This window comes from Anomaloglossus baeobatrachus, chromosome 6, assembly GCF_048569485.1.
Source record: "Anomaloglossus baeobatrachus isolate aAnoBae1 chromosome 6, aAnoBae1.hap1, whole genome shotgun sequence".
Lineage (NCBI taxonomy): Eukaryota > Metazoa > Chordata > Amphibia > Anura > Aromobatidae > Anomaloglossus > Anomaloglossus baeobatrachus.
Window position 1 is genome coordinate 306,915,955 of NC_134358.1, and position 22,897 is coordinate 306,938,851.

Here is a 22,897-nt window from a genome sequence, read left to right on the forward strand (position 1 = left end):
GGCACTGTGTGTGTGTGTATATATAGACTGGCACTGTGTGTGTGTGTGTGTGTGTGTGTGTATATAGACTGTCACTGTGTGTGTGTGTATATATAGACTGGCACTGTGTGTGTGTGTATATAGACTGTCACTGTGTGTGTGTGTATATATAGACTGGCACTGTGTGTGTGTGTATATAGACTGGCACTGTGTGTGTGTGTATATATAGACTGGCACTGTGTGTGTGTGTGTGTGTGTGTGTGTATATATATATAGACTGGCACTGTGTGTGTGTGTGTGTGTGTGTGTGTGTATATATAGACTGGCACTGTGTGTGTGTGTGTGTGTGTGTGTGTGTATATATATAGACTGGCACTGTGTGTGTGTGTGTGTGTGTGTGTATATATATAGACTGGCACTGTGTGTGTGTGTGTGTGTGTGTGTATATATAGACTGGCACTGTGTATGTGTATATAGACTGGCACTGTGTGTGTGTGTGTATATATAGACTGGCACTGTGTATGTGTATATAGACTGGCACTGTGTGTGTGTGTGTATATATAGACTGGCACTGTGTATGTGTATATAGACTGGCACTGTGTGTGTGTGTGTGTTTATAGACTGGCACTGTGTATGTATAGACTGCACAGTGTGTGTATATAAACTGCCCTCTGTGGGTGTGTGTGTACAATGTATCACGAAAGTGAGTACACCCCTCACATTTCTGTAAATATATTATTACAGTACAGTGGAACCTCGCTTAACGAGTAACCCGGTGTGTGAGCATTTCGCTATACGAGCAAAGCTTGCTGTAAATTTGTAACTTAGTTTACGAGCAAGCTTTGCTGTACAAGCAAAATACTCACCGCACACACTTCCGGTTCCGTACATCCACCGCGCTCTGACCCGCACTTGCAGTCCACACAAACACACACAAGCACGCACAAAACACACACATAATATGCTCACCTTACCTTCTGTTCCATCGCTGGCCTCATAGTTCTTGTAGTTTGCAGGTACAGGATGTGTATCGGGTAACCATCGCGACGATGGAGGAACTTCCGCAGTCAGCCGCTTCTCAAAGGCAGCGTTCTGGCCAATCAGAGGCAAGCAGCTCCTGCCTTTGACGTCAGCGCTCTGGCAGTGGATGTTCCTCCCTCGTCACGATGGTTACCCGATACACATCCTGTACCGGCGAGCTTCAAGATCCAGGAGGCCAGCGATGGGACGGAAGGTAAGGTGTGTGTGTGTGTGTGTGTGTGTGTATGTATGTTTGTGCGTGTGTGTTGGCACAATAGGGGACCAGGATGGGACATTGAACAGGTGGAATGAATTGTCTGAGCTTGCATTATTTCCTATGGGAAATCTTGCTTTGCTAGACGAGTAACTTGGTTTACAAGCACACTCCCAGAACGGATTGTTCTCGTTAACCAAGATTCCACTGTATCTCTTTTCATGAGACAACAGTGAAGATCTGACACTTTGATACAATGTAAACTAGTCAGTGTAGCGTCTGTATAAGGCTATGTGCGCACGCTGCGTTCTTGATTTGACAAAAAAATCTACACCCTCTGGCAGACTTGACAATTGTAAACACTTTCGATGCGTTTTTTAAAGGAGAAATAAAATATTATAGGATAGGATAATTGATAGAATAGATAGAGAGAACATATAGAGTAGAGAATAATAAATGACATATATAGAATAGACAGAAATAACAGAATAGCTTGATTGATAGCTAGCTTGGACAGATGTATTTTTTTTTTGTAAAAAATGACATGGGGTCACTCAGCTTATTTGATTGATTTTAAAAAAAAAAAAAAAGACATGGGGTCCCTCCCATTTTTCTAACAATAGTAGCTCACAGTCGCCCCAGAAGCGGCGCATCCATAAGATGCACCAATTCTGACACTTCACCCGACTCTTCCCGTTGCCCTGGTCCGGTGGCAATTGGGGTAATAAGGAGTTAATGGCAGCCCACAGCAGCCACTAAGGGGGGCTTTGCACGTTGCGACATCGCTACTGCGATATCGTCGTGGTCAAATCGAAAGTGATGCACATCCAGCGCCAGTAACGACGTCGCAACGTGTAAAGCCTAGATGCACCGATAAACGATCGCAAAAGCGTAGAAAATCGGTGATCTGTGTAGTGTCGGTCATTTCCATAATTTCGCTGCAGCGACAGGTACGATGTTGTTCCTCGTTCCTTCGGCAGCACACATCGCTGTGTATGAAGCCGCGGGAGCGAGTAACATCTCCTTACCTGCCTCCAGCAGCTATGCTGAAGGAAGGAGGTGGGCGGGATGTTTACGTCCTGCTCATCTCTATCCCTCCGCTTCTATTGGCCGCCTGCCGTGTGATGTCGCTGTGACGTCACACGACCCACCCCCTTAGGAAGGAGGCGGGTCGCCGGCCAGAGCGACGTCGCAGGGCAGGTAAGTGCGTGTGAAGCTGCCGTAGCGATAATGTTTGCAACGGCAGCTATCACAAGATATCGCATGTGCGACGGGGGCGGGGACAATGGCGCTCGGCATCGCTACAATCGGCTAGCGATGTCGCAGCGTGCAAAGTACCCCTTAGTCCTAGATTAGTGATGGCAGTCATCTGAGACCCCGCCCCCATCACTAATAATAATAATAATAATAATAATCTTTATTTTTATATAGCGCTAACATATTCCACAGCGCTTTATATACATCAGGAACACTGTCCCCATTGGGGCTCACAATCTAGAGTCCCTATCAGTATGTCTTTGGAGTGTGGGAGGAAACCGGAGTACCTGGAGGAAACCCACGCAAACACGGGGAGAACATACAAACTCCTTGGAGATGGTGTCCTTGGTGGGATTCGAACCCAGGACCCCAGAGCTGCAAGACTGCAGTGCTAACCACTGAGCCACCGTGCTGCCCAATCTGTAAGTGAAAGTAAATAATTTGGAATAAAATACAAACGCCCTCTTTCATCACTTTATTAACCCCTAAACATCTCTGCAGGTCCGAAGTAATCCACATGAGGTCCAACGACGATTCAGCTCTGCTTACAGCAGACAGAGGCGCGTGATGAGAATTAACTCGGGTGAACCTATGACGTCAGTGCCGCGACACAAGCAGTTGTGCGGGGCCCGCAGCTGTGATGTTAGAGGTTCACGCGAGTTATTTCTCATCGCTCAGGTCTGTCTTGAGGCCTGATCTGCGGTCACAGATGAAGGACTCCAGCTGTGACCTGAAATCACCTGAGTGGCGGCACTGCAGATCGTGCGGCTCACTTCAGTCAATCGGGTGATTTGCTGTCACAGATGGAGGACTCCAGCTGTGGCAGCGGCTAACTTTAGTGACGTTACCTCTGAGGCTATGTGCCGACGGGAGAAAGTAACCGTGGAAAACCTGCGGATTTTCTAGATTTTTCCAGATAAATCCGCGGGTTTACGCAGGTACAGACATTCCCCATGTTACCCTATGGGATTTGGGGGGTGCTGTATCAATGCTGTGGTATTTGTGGCTGCGGAAAATGCTGTGGATTTCCCGCAGCTCACATAACTTAATGTCCATTATTCATGCAGAATTATCTGCAGAATTCCCGCTCCTCCACTATGGAGATACAGGGCAGGAATACTGCAGGAATTCTGCACGAAATCTGCACAGTTTCCGCAGGTTTACCACAACAATTCCGCAGTAATACCGCAGCAATGGATAGCTGCTGATTCCGGGGAGTTGCTGCGTGTACCTGCGGTAATACCTGCAGAAGAGTCCGCAGGTACGATCTCCCGTGGGCACATGGCCTGACAGCGCGGACTCGCTTCATTTGCTGCGTGGAGTTCACAGCGAGCAGTCATGCTCTATAGCCAATTGCTGTGAGTGTCAGATGTACCAGTGCTGGAAGCGTCTTGGGATCTCGTGTGGATTACGTCGGACCTGGAGGGATGTTTGGGGGGTTAATAAAGTGGTGAAAGAGGATGTTTTGGTTTTTTTTTTGTCTTATATTTCAAATAAAGGATTTTTGAGTGTTTGTATATATTTAATTTCACTTACAGATTAGTGATGGAGGGCGTCTCAAAGACGCCTGCCATGACTAATCTATGGCTGCTATGGGCTGCCATTAACTTTTTATTACCCCGTTTTCCACCGCACCAGGGCATTAAGGATGAGCTGCGCATAGTCTCGGGACTGTTGCATCTAATGAATGTGGCGATTCCAGGTGGCTGCTGGCTGATATTTTTAGGCTGGGGGGCTCCCAATAACATGGGTCTCCCAAGCCCTCAGCTGTGAAGCTTTATCTTGGCTGAATATCAACATTGAGGGGCACTGTACGCTTTTTTTTTTAATTATTTATTGTACTGTACGATATAGACCCGCCCACCGGCGGCTGTGATTGGTTGCAGTCAGACAGCTGTCACTCAGCATGGGGGTGAGTCTGACTGCAACTAATTGTAGGCGTCGGTGAGCGGGGAAAGCATTGAATGAGATGAGCTTAATGAGCGGCTGACACTTTCAGAAGCAGGAGAGGCTGCTGGAGCAGTGTGACAGCTGTAACAGCGCCGCTGATCGGTGAGTAGGAAGCAGAGAGAGCGAGAGAATGGAGAAAAGGTGGTGACCTGCGTTTTGGTTGACAAGAACGGGTCCAAAATGTAACCAAAAGGCAGTGCAAACGCACAGCTAAACATTTTGGTGGCGTTTTGACACCTCATTCATTTCAATGGAAAATGTTCACAATACTGATTTTTTTTAAGGCAACGATTTTGACAAATATTTGTCAAACAAAATGCTGCCTAAAAGAAGCGACGTGCGCATGGAATTTCTGATTTCTCATAGACTTTGCTGGGGAAGCAAAACGCATGCATTTTGTCAATGACATAGTGCAGTTTAAAACGCAACGAAAATACAAGAAAAAGCGCAACGTTCGCACAATGGCCTAAGGCTGGGGTCACACGAGCGTTTTAAAAATCGGTCCAATTTTCATCCAGAAAAGTAGGCCGATTTATTTATTTATTTATTTATTTATTTATTTTTCCTCACTTATTATCCGTGTGCTGACCGTTTGTATTGTTTTTTTTATTCTCTGCAACTATTATTCATTTACAATAATTTTATAGTATTCTATGTTAACAGCGTAAATTTGGTGCCCTCTAAATAACTCGGCTTCCAGCCATTAATGTCTAAACTGCTGGCAACAAAAGTGAGTACACCCCTAAGCGCATATGGCCATATTGTGCCTAATTATCCATTTTCCCTCCCTGGTGTCATGTGGTTCATTCGTAGTAACTGTTTGCATTCGGATAATGCTTAGGCTGCTTTCACACATCCGTTTTTTGCCCTGCAACACAATACGGTGCTCTGCAGAAAAAACGCAACCGTTTTTTTTTGCCGCCGGTTGCATTTTTTCCGCATAGACTTGCGTTAGCGCCGTATTGTGCCGCATGGTCCTGCGTTGCGTCCGTTTTTTGCCGGATGCGGCATATTTAGCCCATGCGGCGGCCGGATGGAACGCTGCCTGGCACGTTTTTTCGTGCAGCAAAGAAACCGCATCGCGCCGGATCCGGCGCGATGCGGCGCGACTCACAATGCAAGCCTATGGACGCTGGATGCGGTGTCCTGCAGCAAAAACCGCATCCGGCCGCGATTTTTTTTTTTTTTTTTGTACTGCACATGCTCAGTATCAAGCCGCATCCGTCAAAAACCAGACAGGCCGCATTGAAAAACTTATGCAACGGATCCGTTTTTTTCGCCGCATCCGTTGCATAGGTTTTTGAGCCAGATTGTGCTGCTCAGCACAAACCGGAGGTGTGAAAGCAGCCTTACCGAATACCAAGTACTATTCCAGTAATTGTCACGACAAGATAAAAGCTCAGGTTCCCCATTGACTTGTATTAGGTTCGTTATTAATGACTACCGGGAGAGCACTTTGGGATTCGTTACAAATAATCTGAACGCGAATAGTTACTATTCGCTCAATAGTAGTTACAAGGTCTCAGGTGTGAATGTGGAGCAGGTGTGTTACATTTGGTGTAAGCTCTCTCATACTGGTCACTGGAAGCTCAACATGAGAATTCTATCTGGATGTGAAAAAAAAAACTGTTGCTCTACATAAATATGGCCTAAGCTATAAGAAGATTGCCAACACCCTGAGACTGAGCTGCAGCATGGTGGCCAAGACCATATAGCAGTCTAACAAAATAGGTTCCTGTCAGAACAGACCTCACTATGGTCGACCAAAGAAGTGGAGTGTACAGTTTGCTGAAGATAAGCAGATTAAGGAAATGGATTATTAGCACCATATCCTGTGGTCTGATGAGACAAAGATAAATTTATTTGATTCAGATGGTGTCAAGCATGTGAGCCGGCAATCGGTGAGGCGCACAAAGCCAAGTGTGTCTTGCCAACAGTCAGGCATGGTGGTGGGAGTGTCATGGTTTGGGGCTGCATGAGTGCTGTGGTAAGCTACAGTTCATTGAGGGACCCATAAATGCCCACATGTACTGAGACATACTGAAGCAGAGGCTCCCTTCAGAAACTGGGCCGCAGCGCAGTATTCCAGCATGATAACGACCCCAACACACACCTTCAAGAAGTCCACAGCCTTGCTAAAGAAACCAAGGGTAAAGGCCTCAACCCTATTGAGCATCTGTGGGACATCCTCAAATGCAAGACTTCTAACATCCACCAGTTCCATGAAGTCATCATGGAGGATGGAAGAGGATTCCAGTGGCTCCTGTGCAGCTGTAGTGACCTCCATGCCCAACACAGTTAAGGCAGTGCTTGAAAATAATGATGGCCACAAAATATTAATACTTTGGGCACAATTTAGCCATTTTCACTTAGGAGTGTACTCACTTTTGTTGCAAGCAGTTTAAATATTATTGACTGTGTTACATTATTTAGAGGAACACCAAATTTACACTTATACAAGCTGTACACTGACTACTTTACATTGTATCAGTGTCATACCTGCAGTGTTGTCCTATGAAGAGATATAACAAAATATTTACAAAAATATGAGGGGTGTATTTACTTTTGTGATATACTGTGTGTGTGTGTGTGTGTGTGTGTGTGTGTGTCATATATATGATAAATAGATATGCTTTACACTAGGGCTTCCTATAGCTATGTCCAGTCTGAAACTGCTGGGCTTTATAAAAAAAAAGTGAAAATTGCATAAATGGCTATTCCTGTCCTCGGTGTATTATTTAGGATCCACGCCTCCTTTCTGCTATCTGTCCGTCCATCCATCTCCGGGCAGTGATTCTACTGCAGGGTTCATCCAGTACTGGTATGATCGGTTGCGATTCTCTCTGTCCTGGTCTGTCCACTCCCTGAAGTCCCAGGATTACTAAAGGCCCTGTCACACACAGAGATAAATCTGCGGCAGATCTGCGGTTGCAGTGAAATTGTGGACAATCAGTGCCAGGTTTGTGGCTGTGTACAAATGGAACAATATGTCCATGATTTCACTGCAACCACAGATCTGCCGAAGATTTATCTCTGTGTGTGACAGGGCCTTTAGACGTACCTCAGAAGTTGTATGAAGGTTTCTTACTCCTTAGTGTAATGTTGGAATTGATTCAGATATTGGGATGTATTTTGTGACATATCACTTTTCATACAAGATATAAGAGTTGTTAGGTCGGCGCCGCCCCCACTATGTTGATAATGTCCCCCAGTAAGGCTGGGGCCACACGGGGATTACTGTGATCCCCTCGCATGACAATCTGCTCACGCTGGCAGCACAGCAGAGCTGAGTGTCATGTGAGTGTCCCTGCGACTGAGGTCTGATCGTGCGAGCGGACCTCAGTTGTGGGGGGCGGGCTGGCACTGAGGAGGGGAGGGCCGGTGCTGCGGATGGGAGGGATTTCTCTCCCTCTCTCCTCTGTAGCTGGCTATCGCCATTCTCGCCCTGCACTCGCGGTACATCGGTGTACTGCAAGTGCAGTGCGATCTTCTCTCGCCCCATAGACTTGAATGGGTGCGAGAGAAAACAGGATCGCATTACAGTCGCAGCATGCTGGGATTGTTTTCTCGGTCTGATGAGGGCTGAGAAAATAATCGCTCATGTGTGCTGACACAGGCTAATATTGGTCCGAGTGGAATGCGATTTTTTTTTTTTTTTTTTTTTTTTTTTTTTATTTTTTTTTTTTTATCGCAATCCACTCGTACTGATTTTCATGCCGGGTGGCTTAGGCCTTAGAGGTTAACTCCAGGAGATCTGGAGCCGGATATCACTAAGTGTCCAGGGAATATTGATGTAGGACACGGTGCCAGTGAAAGCTAATGCACTGTCATATAAGAGGGCGGTCAGGGTCTCCATCCAAGTCCTGTTCAGTATGTCAGCTGGTCTGTACGCCTCCATTACTAATTACTGGTACGTCATTCCAAACAAAATAACACAAATCGTAACTCGCTAACAAATAAGTGTGCCGACTTAATCATTGAAAATGGGTTCTGGGCCCACAAGTAGCACTTCGTCTGGTGTCAGTTTATGTATTTTAATTATCCTTCAGTGAATCAGTTTATTTATATAGTTATTTTTATTTATATATATATATATATATATATAATATATATATATATATATATATAATCTTTTTGCAGTGTTTAAATATACCAATAAAGAGGACCTGTCATCAGGGCTAATGTGGCTAATTTTTTTTTCTTATTACCGGTGCTCCCTGAGGTGTGGCTTGTGTTGTGTTTTTTTTTTTTCCATCGGCCATACGGTCCATTTTTCATTGCTGTGAATCATGTTCTGTTTTTGCAGCTGTTTTGCTTGCGTTCATCCTAAGGTGTTTTTTTTTTCTTAATCTTTGGAGCAGAAACTCTCCAAAAACCAACAAGGAGCTCAAAATCCATGAGATTTGGTTGGAGATTTTCTGCTCCAAAAACTGTTTAAACACTCCATAATGGCTTGCTCACATGGGCCTATATTCTCTCATGTGACAGAATCGGATCGATTAATGACACTCCGCTCACACTCTGATCACAGATGGAGTCAAGTGACAATTTGCTGTGAGAATCTGAGCCCAGGTTAGGAGATGATGGCGATCTTAATCCCTCCATCTTCTCACTTGTCTTTTTTTTGTGTATATTGGACTGCTCTCGGATGACATATGAGTACAGTCGGATGATTTTCACGCACCCATATGGGTACATGTTATCCGATTTTCTGGTTTACTCGCTGTATGCTGGGATTTTTTTATCATGCCAAATCAGCATGAGAAACAAAGTGCAATTTGGGCATACACATAGTATAACGTTGGGCTGAGGGCAAGCCTATGAAACATCAGATAGCAGGCTGCTGTGTTATATGCTTAGGCTAAGCTCCCATCAGGAGTAACTTGTGCCGTTTTGATGTTGCAGATTTTCAGCAGCATTTTTGAACTAATTAGCTAAATTAGGTTACTACTTTTTAATTTTTTTTTTTTTTTTAAACCATGGTTTGTTTGGTTTTTTGAGCTGCGTGTCCTTGTCCTTTTTGGTACGTCATGTTTTAAATGAAACGACTTTATTCTGTAAACTTACGTGCGTCTTTACTGCATTTCTGCTGTAGAAACACACAAATCGTCTTTTATTTGCAGATTTTTTTCACCTCTTTTAAAGCACACCAATCACCAGGATTTTCCTATATAACCTAAAGCCAGTGCTATACTGGCAGTGTCCGGGTGATTCTCTACTCGTACGTTTAGTGGTCAGCTAGGATGTAAAGGTTTTGAAACACAAGCAAGTAAAGTTTGTAAAATGAGCTGCTTTTTGAATGACAGCGGCTGCCGATCAGCTGATAGCTGGTGGGGTATTCATAGTGATTCCTCCCCCTGCCTGTTTGTCCACCCCCCATTATTTATGCTAATTCTATTATAGAATTGTTTTACTATCTGACTAGAAGGACCTGTGCTCATGTCATACCCATGTGACCAGAAGGGGCGGGGCCTCAGCCAACAGAAAAAAAAAGTTGCTTCCTGGTATCATCTGTTTGCTGAGGCCCCGCCCCTTCTGGTCACATGGATATGACATCAGCACAGGTCCTTCTAGTCAGTTAGTATAACGATTCTATAATGAATGAGCATAAATAACAGATGGGGGAGGACAGACCGGCAGGGGGCAGGAATCACTATGAATACATACCTCCCAACTCTTGAAGAAAGGAAAGAGGGACAAAGTAAGCTGCCGCATAGCGCGCCGCGGCAACATTTGGCCACACCCCTAGCCACACCCATTCGTCAGTAAGGGTCATTCAGCAGATGCCCCAGACTGTTCGTTAATAGTCCTAGCAGCCAGAATGTTCTTAAATTTCTATGTGTTGCTTATTTGTGCCTATAAGGCCGTGTTCACATGTTGTATAAATTCTGTTTCTTTTTGTTTCTGCCGCTGTCTGCACCAAACTACACAATAACAATCTTCTCTGATTGTTCCATTTTCTGCCTTTTCTCCATTATTTAATGCGTTTTTGGTTCAGATGTGAATCTGCGTTTTTAAGTGTTTTTATTGTGCAGAGAAGCTTTTTCCTGCATTTTTTTGAAGCTCCACATAGAAACCTCCAGAGAAAAAAGAAAACAAAACCGCAGATTTCAGTGACATCGTTTCGTGGAATCACATCCACTTTACTTAGATAATTAAACACAGCGGAATAAATGTGCAAAAAAACAGCAGAAAAAAAATGCAGCATTTACACTACATGTGAACATGGACTAAATGTCCAAGCAAATGGATGAGACGTCATGAAATCTCCGCCCCTTTTATGTCTGAAGATGCCGCTGAACTGTGCAGTTTTGGTGTTTTTTTTTCTTTATAATCTTCAGGATTCACATCTGCACCAAACATGTATCAAATAAGGGACAATGCATAAAAAATACCGCAGACACGCAATAATCAGAGTCGATTGTTATTGCGCTCATGGCGCGGACACCTGCAGAAAAAATGCAGCATTTCTGATACGTGTGAACATGGCCTCAGTGATACATTTTTATTACATTTTTTTATGGATCTTAATAAAGAAAAATAATAAATTGCGTCATTTTTTTCCCGCCATTTACCGATCCCCATAAATAATCTGATTGCTGCGTTGTTTCGTGTCGTTACGATTACAGGGACACCAAATATGTCCATGTTATTTGCTGGTTTGTGATGTTTATTATTTTAGAAAAAAGTGCAATAAAATTACATTATTCTATTTTTTTTTTATTTTTAGTAATTTTATTAAAAGAAAAAAAATCTCTTTTCCTCTCCCTCTAGAGTAAAGGACACAGAGACGCTGCTGTGTACAATGAAGCTGTGTCCTGTGTAATCTGCTGTGTAAGAGGCTGCAACAGCTATAGCAGCTAGGAAAGCGAGGAGGCTGCTGGGCACATGTTTGAAAGTTGCTGGTTCAAATCCAAGTTGGTGAAAATAAAAAAAAAAAAAATTTATTTTGTAATTTTTTATTTTTTCCACATTTCTTTATAGTAGTTTTATGGGTACAAATGAATCTGACTCCTTCACCTACAAAGAGATGCAGTATCTATCTATCTATCTATCTATCTATCTATCTATCCATGTATCTATCTATCTATCCCTCTATCTATCCATGTATCTATCTATCTATCTATCTGTCTGTGTATCTATCTGTCTATCCATCCGTGTGTCTATCCAGCCATCCGTGTGTCTATCCAGCCATCCATGTGTCTATCCAGCCATCCGTGTGTCTATCCAGCCATCCGTGTGTCTATCCAGCCATCCGTGTGTCTATCCAGCCAGCCGTGTGTCTATCCAGCCAGCCGTGTGTCTATCCAGCCAGCCGTGTGTCTATCCAGCCAGCCGTGTGTCTATCCAGCCAGCCGTGTGTCTATCCAGCCATCCATCCATCCATGTGTCTATCCAGCCATCCATCCATCCATGTGTCTATCCAGCCATCCATCCATCCATGTGTCTATCCAGCCATCCATCCATCCATGTGTCTATCCAGCCATCCATGTGTCTATCCAGCCATCCATGTGTCTATCTGTCTATCCATCCATCCATGTGTTTATCCAGCCATCCATGTGTCTATCCATCCATCCATGTGTCTATCCATCCATCCATCCATGTGTCTATCTATCCATGTGTCTATCTATCCATCCATGTGTCTATCCATCCATCCATGTGTCTATCCATCCATCCATGTGTCTATCCATCCATCCATGTGTCTATCCATCCATCCATGTGTCTATCCATCCATCCATGTGTCTATCCATCCATCCATGTGTCTATCTATCCATGTGTCTATCCAGCCATCCATGTGTCTATCCAGCCATCCATGTGTCTATCCAGCCATCCATGTGTCTATCCAGCCATCCATGTGTCTATCCATCTATCCATGTGTCTATCCATCCATCCATCCATCCATGTATGTGTCTATCCATCCATCCATCCATGTGTCTATCCATCCATCCATGTGTCTATCCATCCATCCATCCATGTGTCTATCCATCCATGTGTCTATCTATTATCTGTCATACATACATATATATACAGTGCCTACAAGTAGTCTTCAACCCCCTGCAGATTTAGCAGGTTTGATAAGATGCAAATATGTTAGAGCCTGCAAACTTCAAACAAGAGCAGGATTTATTAACAGATGCATAAATCTTACAAACCAACAAGTTATGTTGCTCAGTTAAATTTTAATAAATTTTCAACATAAAAGTGTGGGTCAATTATTATTCAACCCCTAGGTTTAATATTTTGTGGAATAACCCTTGTTTGCAATTACAGCTAATAATCGTCTTTTATAAGACCTGATCAGGCCGGCACATGTCTCTGGAGTTATCTTGGCCCACTCCTCCATGCAGATCTTCTCCAAGTTATCTAGGTTCTTTGGGTGTCTCATGTGGACTTTAATCTTGAGCTCCTTCCACAAGTTTTCAATTGGGTAAGGTCAGGAGACTGACTAGGCCACTGCAACACCTTGATTTTTTCCCTCTTGAACCAGGCCTTGGTTTTCTTGGCTGTGTGCTTTGGGTCGTTGTCTTGTTGGAAGATGAAATGACGACCCATCTTAAGATCCTTGATGGAGGAGCGCAGGTTCTTGGCCAAAATCTCCAGGTAGGCCGTGCTATCCATCTTCCCATGGATGCGGACCAGATGGCCAGGCCCCTTGGCTGAGAAACAGCCCCACAGCATGATGCTGCCACCACCATGCTTGACTGTAGGGATGGTATTCTTGGGGTCGTATGCAGTGCCATCCAGTCTCCAAACGTCACGTGTGTGGTTGACACCAAAGATCTTGATCTTGGTCTCATCAGACCAGAGAACCTTGAACCAGTCTGTCTCAGAGTCCTCCAAGTGATCATGAGCAAACTGTAGACGAGCCTTGACATGACGCTTTGAAAGTAAAGGTACCTTACGGGCTCATCTGGAACGGAGACCATTGCGGTGGAGTACGTTACTTATGGTCTTGACTGAAACCAATGTCCCCACTGCCATGAGATCTTCCCGGAGCTCCTTGCTTGTTGTCCTTGGGTTAGCCTTGACTCTTCGGACAAGCCTGGCCTCGGCACGGGTGGAAACGTTCAAAGGCTGTCCAGGCCGTGGAAGGCTAACAGTAGTTCCATAAGCCTTACACTTCCGGATGATGCTCCCAACAGTGGAGACAGGTAGGCCCAACTACTTGGAAAGGGTTTTGTACCCCTTGCCAGCCTTGTGACCCTCCACGATCTTGTCTCTGATGGCCTTGGAATGCTCCTTTGTCTTTCCCATGTTGACCAAGTATGAGTGCTGTTCACAAGTTTGGGGAGGGTCTTAATTAGTCAGAAAAGGCTGGAAAAAGAGATAATTAATCCAAACATGTGAAGCTCATTGTTCTTTGTGCCTGAAATACTTCTTAAGACTTTAGGGGAACCAAACAGAATTCTTGTGGTTTGAGGGGTTGAATAATAAATGACCCTCTGAATAAACTTTTCACAATTTAAAAAAAAAAATAAAAAAAGAAATAACATTCTTTTTTGCTGCAGTGCATTTCACACTTCCAGGCTGATCTACAGTCCAAATGTCACAATGCCAAGATAATTCCGAATGTGTAAACCTGCTAAATCTGCAGGGGGTTGAATACTACTTGTAGGCACTGTATATCCCTCTATCATCCATCCATCCATCCATCTTTGCAGCTAAATAATCTGCTTCTGCTTTGTCTACTGCACTATAGAGGTTAAGATTACCAAATCTTCCCATGGTTTTCAATATGGGCAGTGGCTCAGTGGTAGAGCTGCTGCCTATGGAGCAATGAGATTCACAGTTTCACTGGTTCCAGTCCCAGTTAGAGCCGATAATAATTTTAATTTATTCACTGCACTGAGGGGAGGAGTCAGGACATCAGCTGTGAGCCGCGGGAGTGCGGGACAGACCTGAAAAATCATGGCAGTCCCACAGAATCCGGGACGGTTGGGAGGTATGATGAATACCCCCTGCTATTAGCTGATCGGTAGCTGCTGTCTCTCAAAAAGCTGCTCAGTTTACAAAGTTTACTTGTGTTTCAAAACCTATACATCCTAGCTGACAACTAATGGTATGTATAGAATCAGGATGATTGTGCCAGTATAGCACTGGCTTTAGGTTATATAGGAAAATCCTGGTGATTGGTGCGCTTTACGTCTTTGGGGGAATGTTAGCCAGGTGACAATTGATGAGTCTGTCTTGCTTGACCAAGCTGACATCTCACTGCCGCCACTTGCTGTCATTACACTGCTGGAAGACACGGAGCACTGCAGTACTAGAGCAGTGGGAGCAGCGTTTCTCACATATAATGCAATAACCAAATGCTGTTTACTGATGAGGGGTTGATAGTCGGAGCCCCTACTTATTGTCCTGATTACTTGGATGCAGCAGTCACCTGACAGCAGCAGCTATGGGTGGATTCACCCCTGCAGGTCACAACTGTCCCATTCATCTTAAACAACCTCATTTATGTGACCTGAATAGCTTTTCAGATACAAATATTTTTGCTCCAAAGTCTGCAGTGTAGAATCCAGCCTCAGGAGGTAAAAGGCCAAGATCTCACCTCATGTCTGTGATTCCAGATAAAAGATGCAGCCATTATTGTGTGGAAATGGGGGGTGATGACCTCTGTGTGGGCTTCCTCTGGGCACTCCAGTTTCTTCCCATACTCCACATACTGATAGGGAATTTAGATTGTGGGCCCCAATGGTGACTGTGATCATGTCTGTACAGCACTGCGGAATATGTTGGCGATATATAAGTAATAAATAATAGTGGACTTCTCTCCCATGTCCACATTATTACTATGCCGTAGGTCTATACTGCTGGGCTTTTTTTTTTTAGAAGATTTCCAATATAATAAGAATACATCCACACCTACTAATATTATCCAGAGAATTTCACAGGGAAATCATGACACATCTGTGAAGCTCCATGGTAATTTACCTGGAGGGAAAAAAACACTAAACTTGCCTCACCCCCACTTATTTCTGTCCACTTGGCCTCCAACTACGGCATGCTGATATGTGACCCATGTGGCCTTTAAAGGGAATCTGTCACCAGATTTCCGCTTCCTCTTTTAAGAGCAGCATGAAGTAGACAAAGCGACCCTAAATCAAATAATGTATCACTTATTTTACTGGGTGCAGCGCTTCTGACATAATCTGAGTTTTTAGATATGGCATGTAGGAGAGCTCATAGAGCTGCCCCTGCCCACACCAGGATCTCTTTATACAATGTATATAGACAGTGAGCTACTCATCACAACAGGTGGCATGTCGAACTGCCAGACATGAGTCAATGTAATCCAGCAAAGATGAGAGGTCATGGTGCTAAAACAATCATTGCAAGTAAACAACAACACACAGTGTGATAAGAGATGCATCCCTGAAATCTGTTTGTGTTTGTTTGTTTTTTTCCCATTCCATTTTTATTGAGAAAATAAATTTTAACAATCGAATTATAGTAGAAATTTTTAAGTAAAAACAACAATTTACAATGGGAAGGCTAGTGGGGGGGGAGGGGAATCGAGAAATGGAGAAAATCTGTGCTTTAATTCCTACATCATGCTGCCTTCAGATTATATGGCAAAAACTTGCTGACAGATTCCCTCTAAAGCTGGGTTTACACACTGCAACATCTCAAACGACATCGCTGTAACGTCACTGGTTTTGTGACGCAATAGCGATGTTGTTTGCGATGTTGCAGTGTGTGTAACCTATCAGCGACCCGGCCCCTGCTGTGAAGTTGTAATCGTTACAAATCGTTCAGGACCATTCCTAGGTCCTTTGTTTCCCGCTGTGCAGCATGCATCGCTGGAAAGTTTCAGTGTGTGAAAGACTTTGCAGAGACTTTGTTAGCAACTTCCCTTTCAAAAGGCTGCTTATCAACGTCCCCAACAACCAGCTAGGTCGCTCTGCAGGTCCGGATCGCTGTTGAGTTGTTGGCCAGGTTTGCCTGTTTGACAGCTCACCAGCGACTTAGCAGAGACTAAAGCTGGGTTTACACACTGCAACATCGCAAAGGACATCGCTGTAACGTCACCGGTTTGGTGACGCAATAGCGACCTCCCTAAGTCTCTGCTAAGTCTCTGGTGAGCGTTCAAACAGGCAAACCTGGCCAACAACTCAACAGTGATCCGGACCTGCAGAGCGACCTAGCTGGTTGTTGGGGACGTTGATAAGCAGCCTTTTGAAAGGGAAGTTGCTAACAAAGTCGCTGCAAAGTCTTCACACACTGAAACTTCATGCTGCACAGTGGGAAACAAAGGACCTAGGAATGGTCCTGAACGATTTGTAACGATTACAACTTCACAGCAGGGGCCGGGTCGCTGATAGGTTTCACACACTGCAACATCGCAAACAACATCGCTATTGCGTCACAAAACGGTGACGTTACAGCGATGTCGTTTGAGATGTTGCAGTGTGTAAACCCAGCTTTAGGGAGGTCGCTATTGCGTCACAAAACCGGTGACGTTACAGCGATGTCCTTTGCGATGTTGCAGTGTGTAAACCCAGCTTAACTGCAATTGGTAACAAGTTGAAGACACAAGTCATCCAGATGTACTCAGACTGGTGGAGGCTAAGTTTACATAGACCGGTGGGTCTGAAGCTTTGCAGCAGGAGCACAAATAGAGGACTATAGGTTTTTTGCTTTTTTTATTCAATTTGATCTGGACCTACTTGTTTTCCTTTTGAATCTGCAGGAAATCAGTAACATAAAATGGCATGCTGTGTTAGGCTATGTGCCCACGTGTGTGCGCTCTGCACCGCAGCGTTTTGTCACTGTATATCCGCTTCAGAGCGCAGCTGAAAAGCTCCATTCTGAAACTGGTGACTGCAGAATTTGTGCGCTCTGGATGCTGCCTCTCCCTATAGACAGAATGGAGACAGCATGCAAAGCGCACGAAAGAAGTGACATGTTGCTTTTTAGAATGCAGCGATTTGGCAGCATGCAAATCACTGTGTTCTAAAACGTAACGTGGGCATGGATTATGCACAATCTTCATAGATTGTGCAGGGGACACAGGACGCATGCAGTTACCGCTGCAGTGGAGATCGCAGTGTAACTGCATGCAATACGCACACGTGGGCACATAGCCTACAGTTCAGTCTCTGTCCTGTGTGTGTGCAGCCTCAGTATATGGTGGTGTAGCAAGGAGTTAATGAAGGACCCTACGGACTTCTTCCTCTGACATCCTAAGGCTGCTTTCACACTACGTTTTTTTTAAACATGCGTCATGAACGTTTTTTTGCTGTAAAAGCGGATCCTGCTTTTACAGTAAAAAAACGCATGCAAACGCATGTGTTATTTTGCAGGATCCTGTCACTTTAAGTTTATGGGCGGGCATTGGAGTCATGTGATCGGGAGTCAGTGGAAATGAACGTGATAGACTGGGAGCCGGCATCTGACAGCTGCGGAGGCTCGTAACCAAGGTAAACATCGGGTAACTTGCTTGGATACCCGATATTTACGTTGGTTACGAGCATCCTCAGGTGCTAGGAGCCGGGCTGCCTGCTCCCTCCACACGTAACCAACGTAAACATCGGGTAACTAAGAGAAGCGCTTTGCTTGGTTACCCTATATTTATCTTGGTTACGAGTGTCCTCCGCTCTCAGGTGGGGGAGAGAGAGGGGAGAGAGGCAGAGAGGGAGGGGGAGAGAGGCAGAGAGGGAGGGGGAGAGAGGCAGAGAGGGAGGGGGAGAGAGAGAGAGAGACAGATCACCCGAGGCTGGTTTCTGGGCATGCTCAGTAGAGCACGCAGGATCCTGTCTATCAGCATGCCAGCGTTCACATGCGTTTGCATGCAGTTTAGTCAGGATCCAGCAATTTGCAGTATTTGGACGCAGCTCAAAAACGCTACAAGTAGCGTTTTTGAAAAATGTTAAACTGCAAGTCGCTGGATCCTCACTATAACGCACGCAAACGCATGTGAACGCATGTTGACGCAAGTCCATTGCAAATCCATTGAAATGAAAACGCATTTGCACTGGATCCGTTTTTGCGTTAAAAAAACCGTCCAGGACGCATATTAAAATAACGTAGTGTGAAAGCAGCCTAACGCCAGTGTATAAATCAGGGGTGGGGACATTTTTTTCTGTGAAGGACCATTTTAATATTTCTACCATCCTTCAAGGGGACGTGAAACCTTTTTAACTTGAAAATTTAATTAAAGGAGTGGTCTGAAGACAAAATGAAACTTCACTGAAATCTCTCTCTGTTTGATGCTATTTTTTTATACTTGTAGTAAAAAATCCCTACTATTCCTAACTACACTATCTAACGGAAATTCTATTTTTTTCTATTTCCTGTCTGATGATGATGTATTTGAGAACCCCAGTGCATGCCTGGATAGTAAAACAAAGTCTCATCAGGGGGCATAGTTTGTGGCAGTGACTTCAGCCTCTGCCCTCTTCCATTTTGAAGAAGCACACAATTTGAACACTCGAAACACGCGTCGGAGCTTTTTTTCTGTGCTGGCTCGGTTTTCTGCTGACTCCCCACTTTGCACTTTAATACAGTATGTTGCATTACTAATATTAGCTTGCGATTAGAGATCATGCTTTTACACGTACTTATGACCAGTGTGTCCATTATATTTCAGTATATGCAGGCTTGATATAGACATTGAACATACGTTATCCTATTACATATGTGACTACTGTTTTTAGTGCTCTGTGTTTACCAGCTATAGACTGCTCAAGTCATCTGTTTTTTTAATGTTTGTATTACGATGTGAATTTCACACTATTAATAAAATAGAGTTGTTTGCAATTAAACTCCACATTCCTTTTCACTTGAAGTAGATGGGGGTGGGGGTTGGTACAAATACTGCACATTGCTTGGCAAAGACCATTTAACACATTGTTGTTTCTCAAATCTACTGTATATGAATCCCACTGCAACAGTCATCAGGGGAAAAAGGCTGCGGTCACTGCTGCAGCCCATGCTTAGTTTCAAGGAGAGACATAATCAGTAACCCTCACTTCAGGAGCTGAGCTAGTCCCAGCACGCTGTGCAATCTGCACAATGACATCGGCTCAGATCAGTATAAGCCGACACCAGAGAAGAGCACACTGTCAGTGCATGGTGTCAGAATACCCAGCTTTCCAGCACGCACGCTGTCGTTGGCTCAGATCACTAAGGCTATATACGCTCGCTGTAGTTATTGTTGCATTTTTTTTACACGTTTTTTGGTGTAGTTTTGTTGTCAGACCTTTCTCACTTTTGACTTCCCACAAAGTCTATGAGAAGTCAGATTTGCTGTCCACATGTTGCAGGTTATCTGCCAGCAGTTTTTTTTTACAAGATTTTGTGACAAAAAAATGAAGCAGCAACTTGTCAACTTTTGTCACCCATTGAAATCAATGAGGGTTCAGAATAACAAAATCAATGCTGGAGTGATTATGGGGTGTCTGTCAGTCTCTCTCCCTCTCTCTCCCCCTCTTGATACCCAGCCAAGATAAAACCCACAGCTGGGGGCTGGTATTCTCAGACTGGGGAGGCCTATGTTTATTAGGCCCTCCCCAGCCTAAAAATATCAGCCATCCGCCGCCTGGAATTGTAGCATCCATTAGATGTGACAGTCCCGCCACTTTACCCAGCTCTTAGTCCTAGATTAGTGATGGCAGGTGTCTGAGACACCTCCTCATTACTGATTTGTAAGTGAAAGTAAATAAACCCAAACACCTAAAAATCCTTTTATTTGAAATAAAATACAAAAACACACCCTTTTTCCACCACTTTATTTAATTATGTTACCCAATAACACCCCTCCAGGTCCGACGTAATCCACACAAGGTCCTAAGATGCTTCCAGCACTGCTACATGTGATGTGAGCGCCACGCAGCAAGTCGCGCTATAAGTGGTGACGTCACTCCGGTGAGTCCTCCACCTGCGGCTCACTTCAGTTGCGGACTTCATGACACATGGGCTCCTGCTGTGACCGCAAATCACCCGAGTTACGCCACCGCTTATCATGTGACTCACTTCACTTGTGGCGTGGAGCTCACAGTGAGTAGTCATGCTATATGATGCTCGCTGTGACAGGACAGAGATGTAGTAGAGCTGAATTGCCATGGGACCTTGTGTGGCTTACATCGGACCTGGAGGGGTGTTTGGGGGTTAATAAAGTGGTGAAAGAGGGTGTTTTTTTTTTTTTTGTCTTTTATTTCAAATAAAGGATTTTTTGGGTGTTTGTGTTTATTTACTTTCACTTATTAGTGATGGGGGGTGTCTCATAGATGCCTGACATCAAAAAGCTAGGGCTTAGTAGGAGCTGTTGGCTTTTATTAACTCCTTATTACCCTAATTGCCACCTCACCAGGGCAACGGGAAGAAACGGGCCCAGCGCCAGTTGTCTGCTGTACCTTGGCTGGTTTTAGAAAAATGGGGGTCCCCACATCATTTTTATTTTTAAAAAAATAAATCAAATAATAAAAAAAAACAAAAAAAAAACCAACATGGGATCACCTTTAGTTTTCATAACCAGCCAAGATACAGCAGAGAGCTGAGGGTTGCAGCCTGTATCTGCTGCTGTTTCTGTGCTGGTTATGAAAAATGAGGAGGACCCCACATCATTTTTTTTTTACCCCCTTAAAATAAAAAAACAGCTGGCCAAGCTAGCTATCCCTCTATCAAGCTATTCTGTTATTTATTTCTATCTATTCTGTTCTTTCTTATTATCTATTCTATATATTCTTTCTATATATCTATCAATGATCCTTTCATATTTTGTTTCTTCTTTAAAAAACGCATTAAAAGAAGCGCAGCAAAAACACACCATTACAAGCATTTTTTACATTTCCAGACTCTGTGACAAGGTGCAGTTTTGGTTGCAGTTTGTGTGCAGAAAGAAAACTGCAGCGTGCGCATATAGTCTAATATCAAGCCGGCACCAGAGGAGAGCACATTGTCAGTGCGTGGTGTCAGAATACTCAGCTTGCACTGTGCAATGTGCACAATTCTAGCAGTCTCTGTTGCTGGCTCAGATCAGTAATAACCAGGCTGCACCAAAGAAGAGAGCACTGTTGTGACATCTCGTCCGGTGTGTAGATTGTTACAGACTTTCCATTATATACATTTGGCTGTAGGTTCTGGATGATTCCTTATTACATTGTTGGACAACATCATGTAAGAAACAGCTGTCTTGACTTGAATCCATATTCGCTGACGTGTTACTTTTATGTATATTCTTTCTTTGTAGTTCCTTAATATTTCATTCCAAGTAAACATTGCTGCCCTAATTGGAATCGGACTCCAAGTTAAATATTAACTGTAGAATATGTCATTATGGATCTTGGTTTGTGCCACGTATGAGTTTTCTTCCTAATAGAACTTACCTGCTCAATCTTTATTACTGCTGTATGAACTTGATCCTACAATTTCTTAAGCACTGTGCCCCGCTCTCTGCCATATCACTATTAAAAATATTTTACCCAAATGGCTCAATGTGATCTAATGTCTTTGTTCTTTCAGACTTGCAGTGTCAGTTGAGCTGGTGCTTGGCCAGATCACAAGTCTCATGCCATGAGGATCCGCCTGAGGAGATGCTCACTTATTGTGAAGACTGTGGCGTTGGTCGGACTTTTTATGATTACCTATATGGTAGTGGAACTATCTGTTTCTTCTTTCTCCTCTTTGGAGAAAGAAGACCATGCTACAAAGAATAGATGGGAGAGAGATTTATCTGCCACGGATGAGAAACATGAGGACTTAAGCCGTCCAGTATACAATAAACCTCCCCCCAATCCAAATGGACCTGGAGAGTGGGGCAAAGCAGCTCATCTGCAGCTTAATTCTGCCGAGAAGAAGATGCAGGAGGAAAGCATTGAAAAGTATGCAATTAATATCTATCTGAGTGACCAGCTATCATTGCATCGTCACATCCAGGATAACAGGATGTATGAGTAAGTAATCACGTGATCCTTATAACCATGTCACTATCCCTACATTTCTCAGGAACCAGAAAAGAAACACTTCCACTGAATAAGCAATGAACAAATGTTTAAATCTGTGACCCTAGGGGCGCAGGTCTGGGATGTCCTCTAATTAAGCCAATTGATTTGTGTTAATACATGTACTGTATGGCAACTAAGGAAGATGTCGGAAGACTGTCATACATTAAGGTTTTCAGACAACTGTTTTCTGAATGATTTTGCATATAAATTGGTCTGAGTGTTTTCTTTTTGCCATATTACAAATAATGAAAACCTTCAAGAGAGAAGGATTGTACATGTTGGATTTTCGTATGTCGTATGGTTTGCTGTCGCCAGTTATGCTTCCATCAGAGTTGTGTGGCTGCACCTCATTGCCCTGTCCCTTCTGAGAACACGTACATGCACTGCCCTACTGATTGCACATGATTAGCAGGGTTCAACAGTAATAGTTTTTGGATTAATTCTTATTTGGCTCACCGTTATCTAAAATAAACCTTTACGGATAATACTAGTAAGCACTTCACTTGTGTAAACCACCAGGGTTGGATGT

At 43.9% G+C, this 22,897-nt stretch overlaps 1 protein-coding gene across 1 annotated transcript in view; it reads left to right on the forward strand.

The window, feature by feature from the left end:
* The window catches only part of GALNT4 (polypeptide N-acetylgalactosaminyltransferase 4), a 125,029-nt gene that overhangs the window by 1,989 nt on the left and 100,143 nt on the right, over nt 1–22,897 (forward strand). Inside the window, exon 2 of the mRNA XM_075314918.1 lies at nt 21,887–22,317. Coding sequence (XP_075171033.1) covers nt 21,938–22,317 — 380 coding nt within the window. The 5' untranslated portion in view covers nt 21,887–21,937. The remainder of the gene's footprint in view (nt 1–21,886; nt 22,318–22,897) is intronic.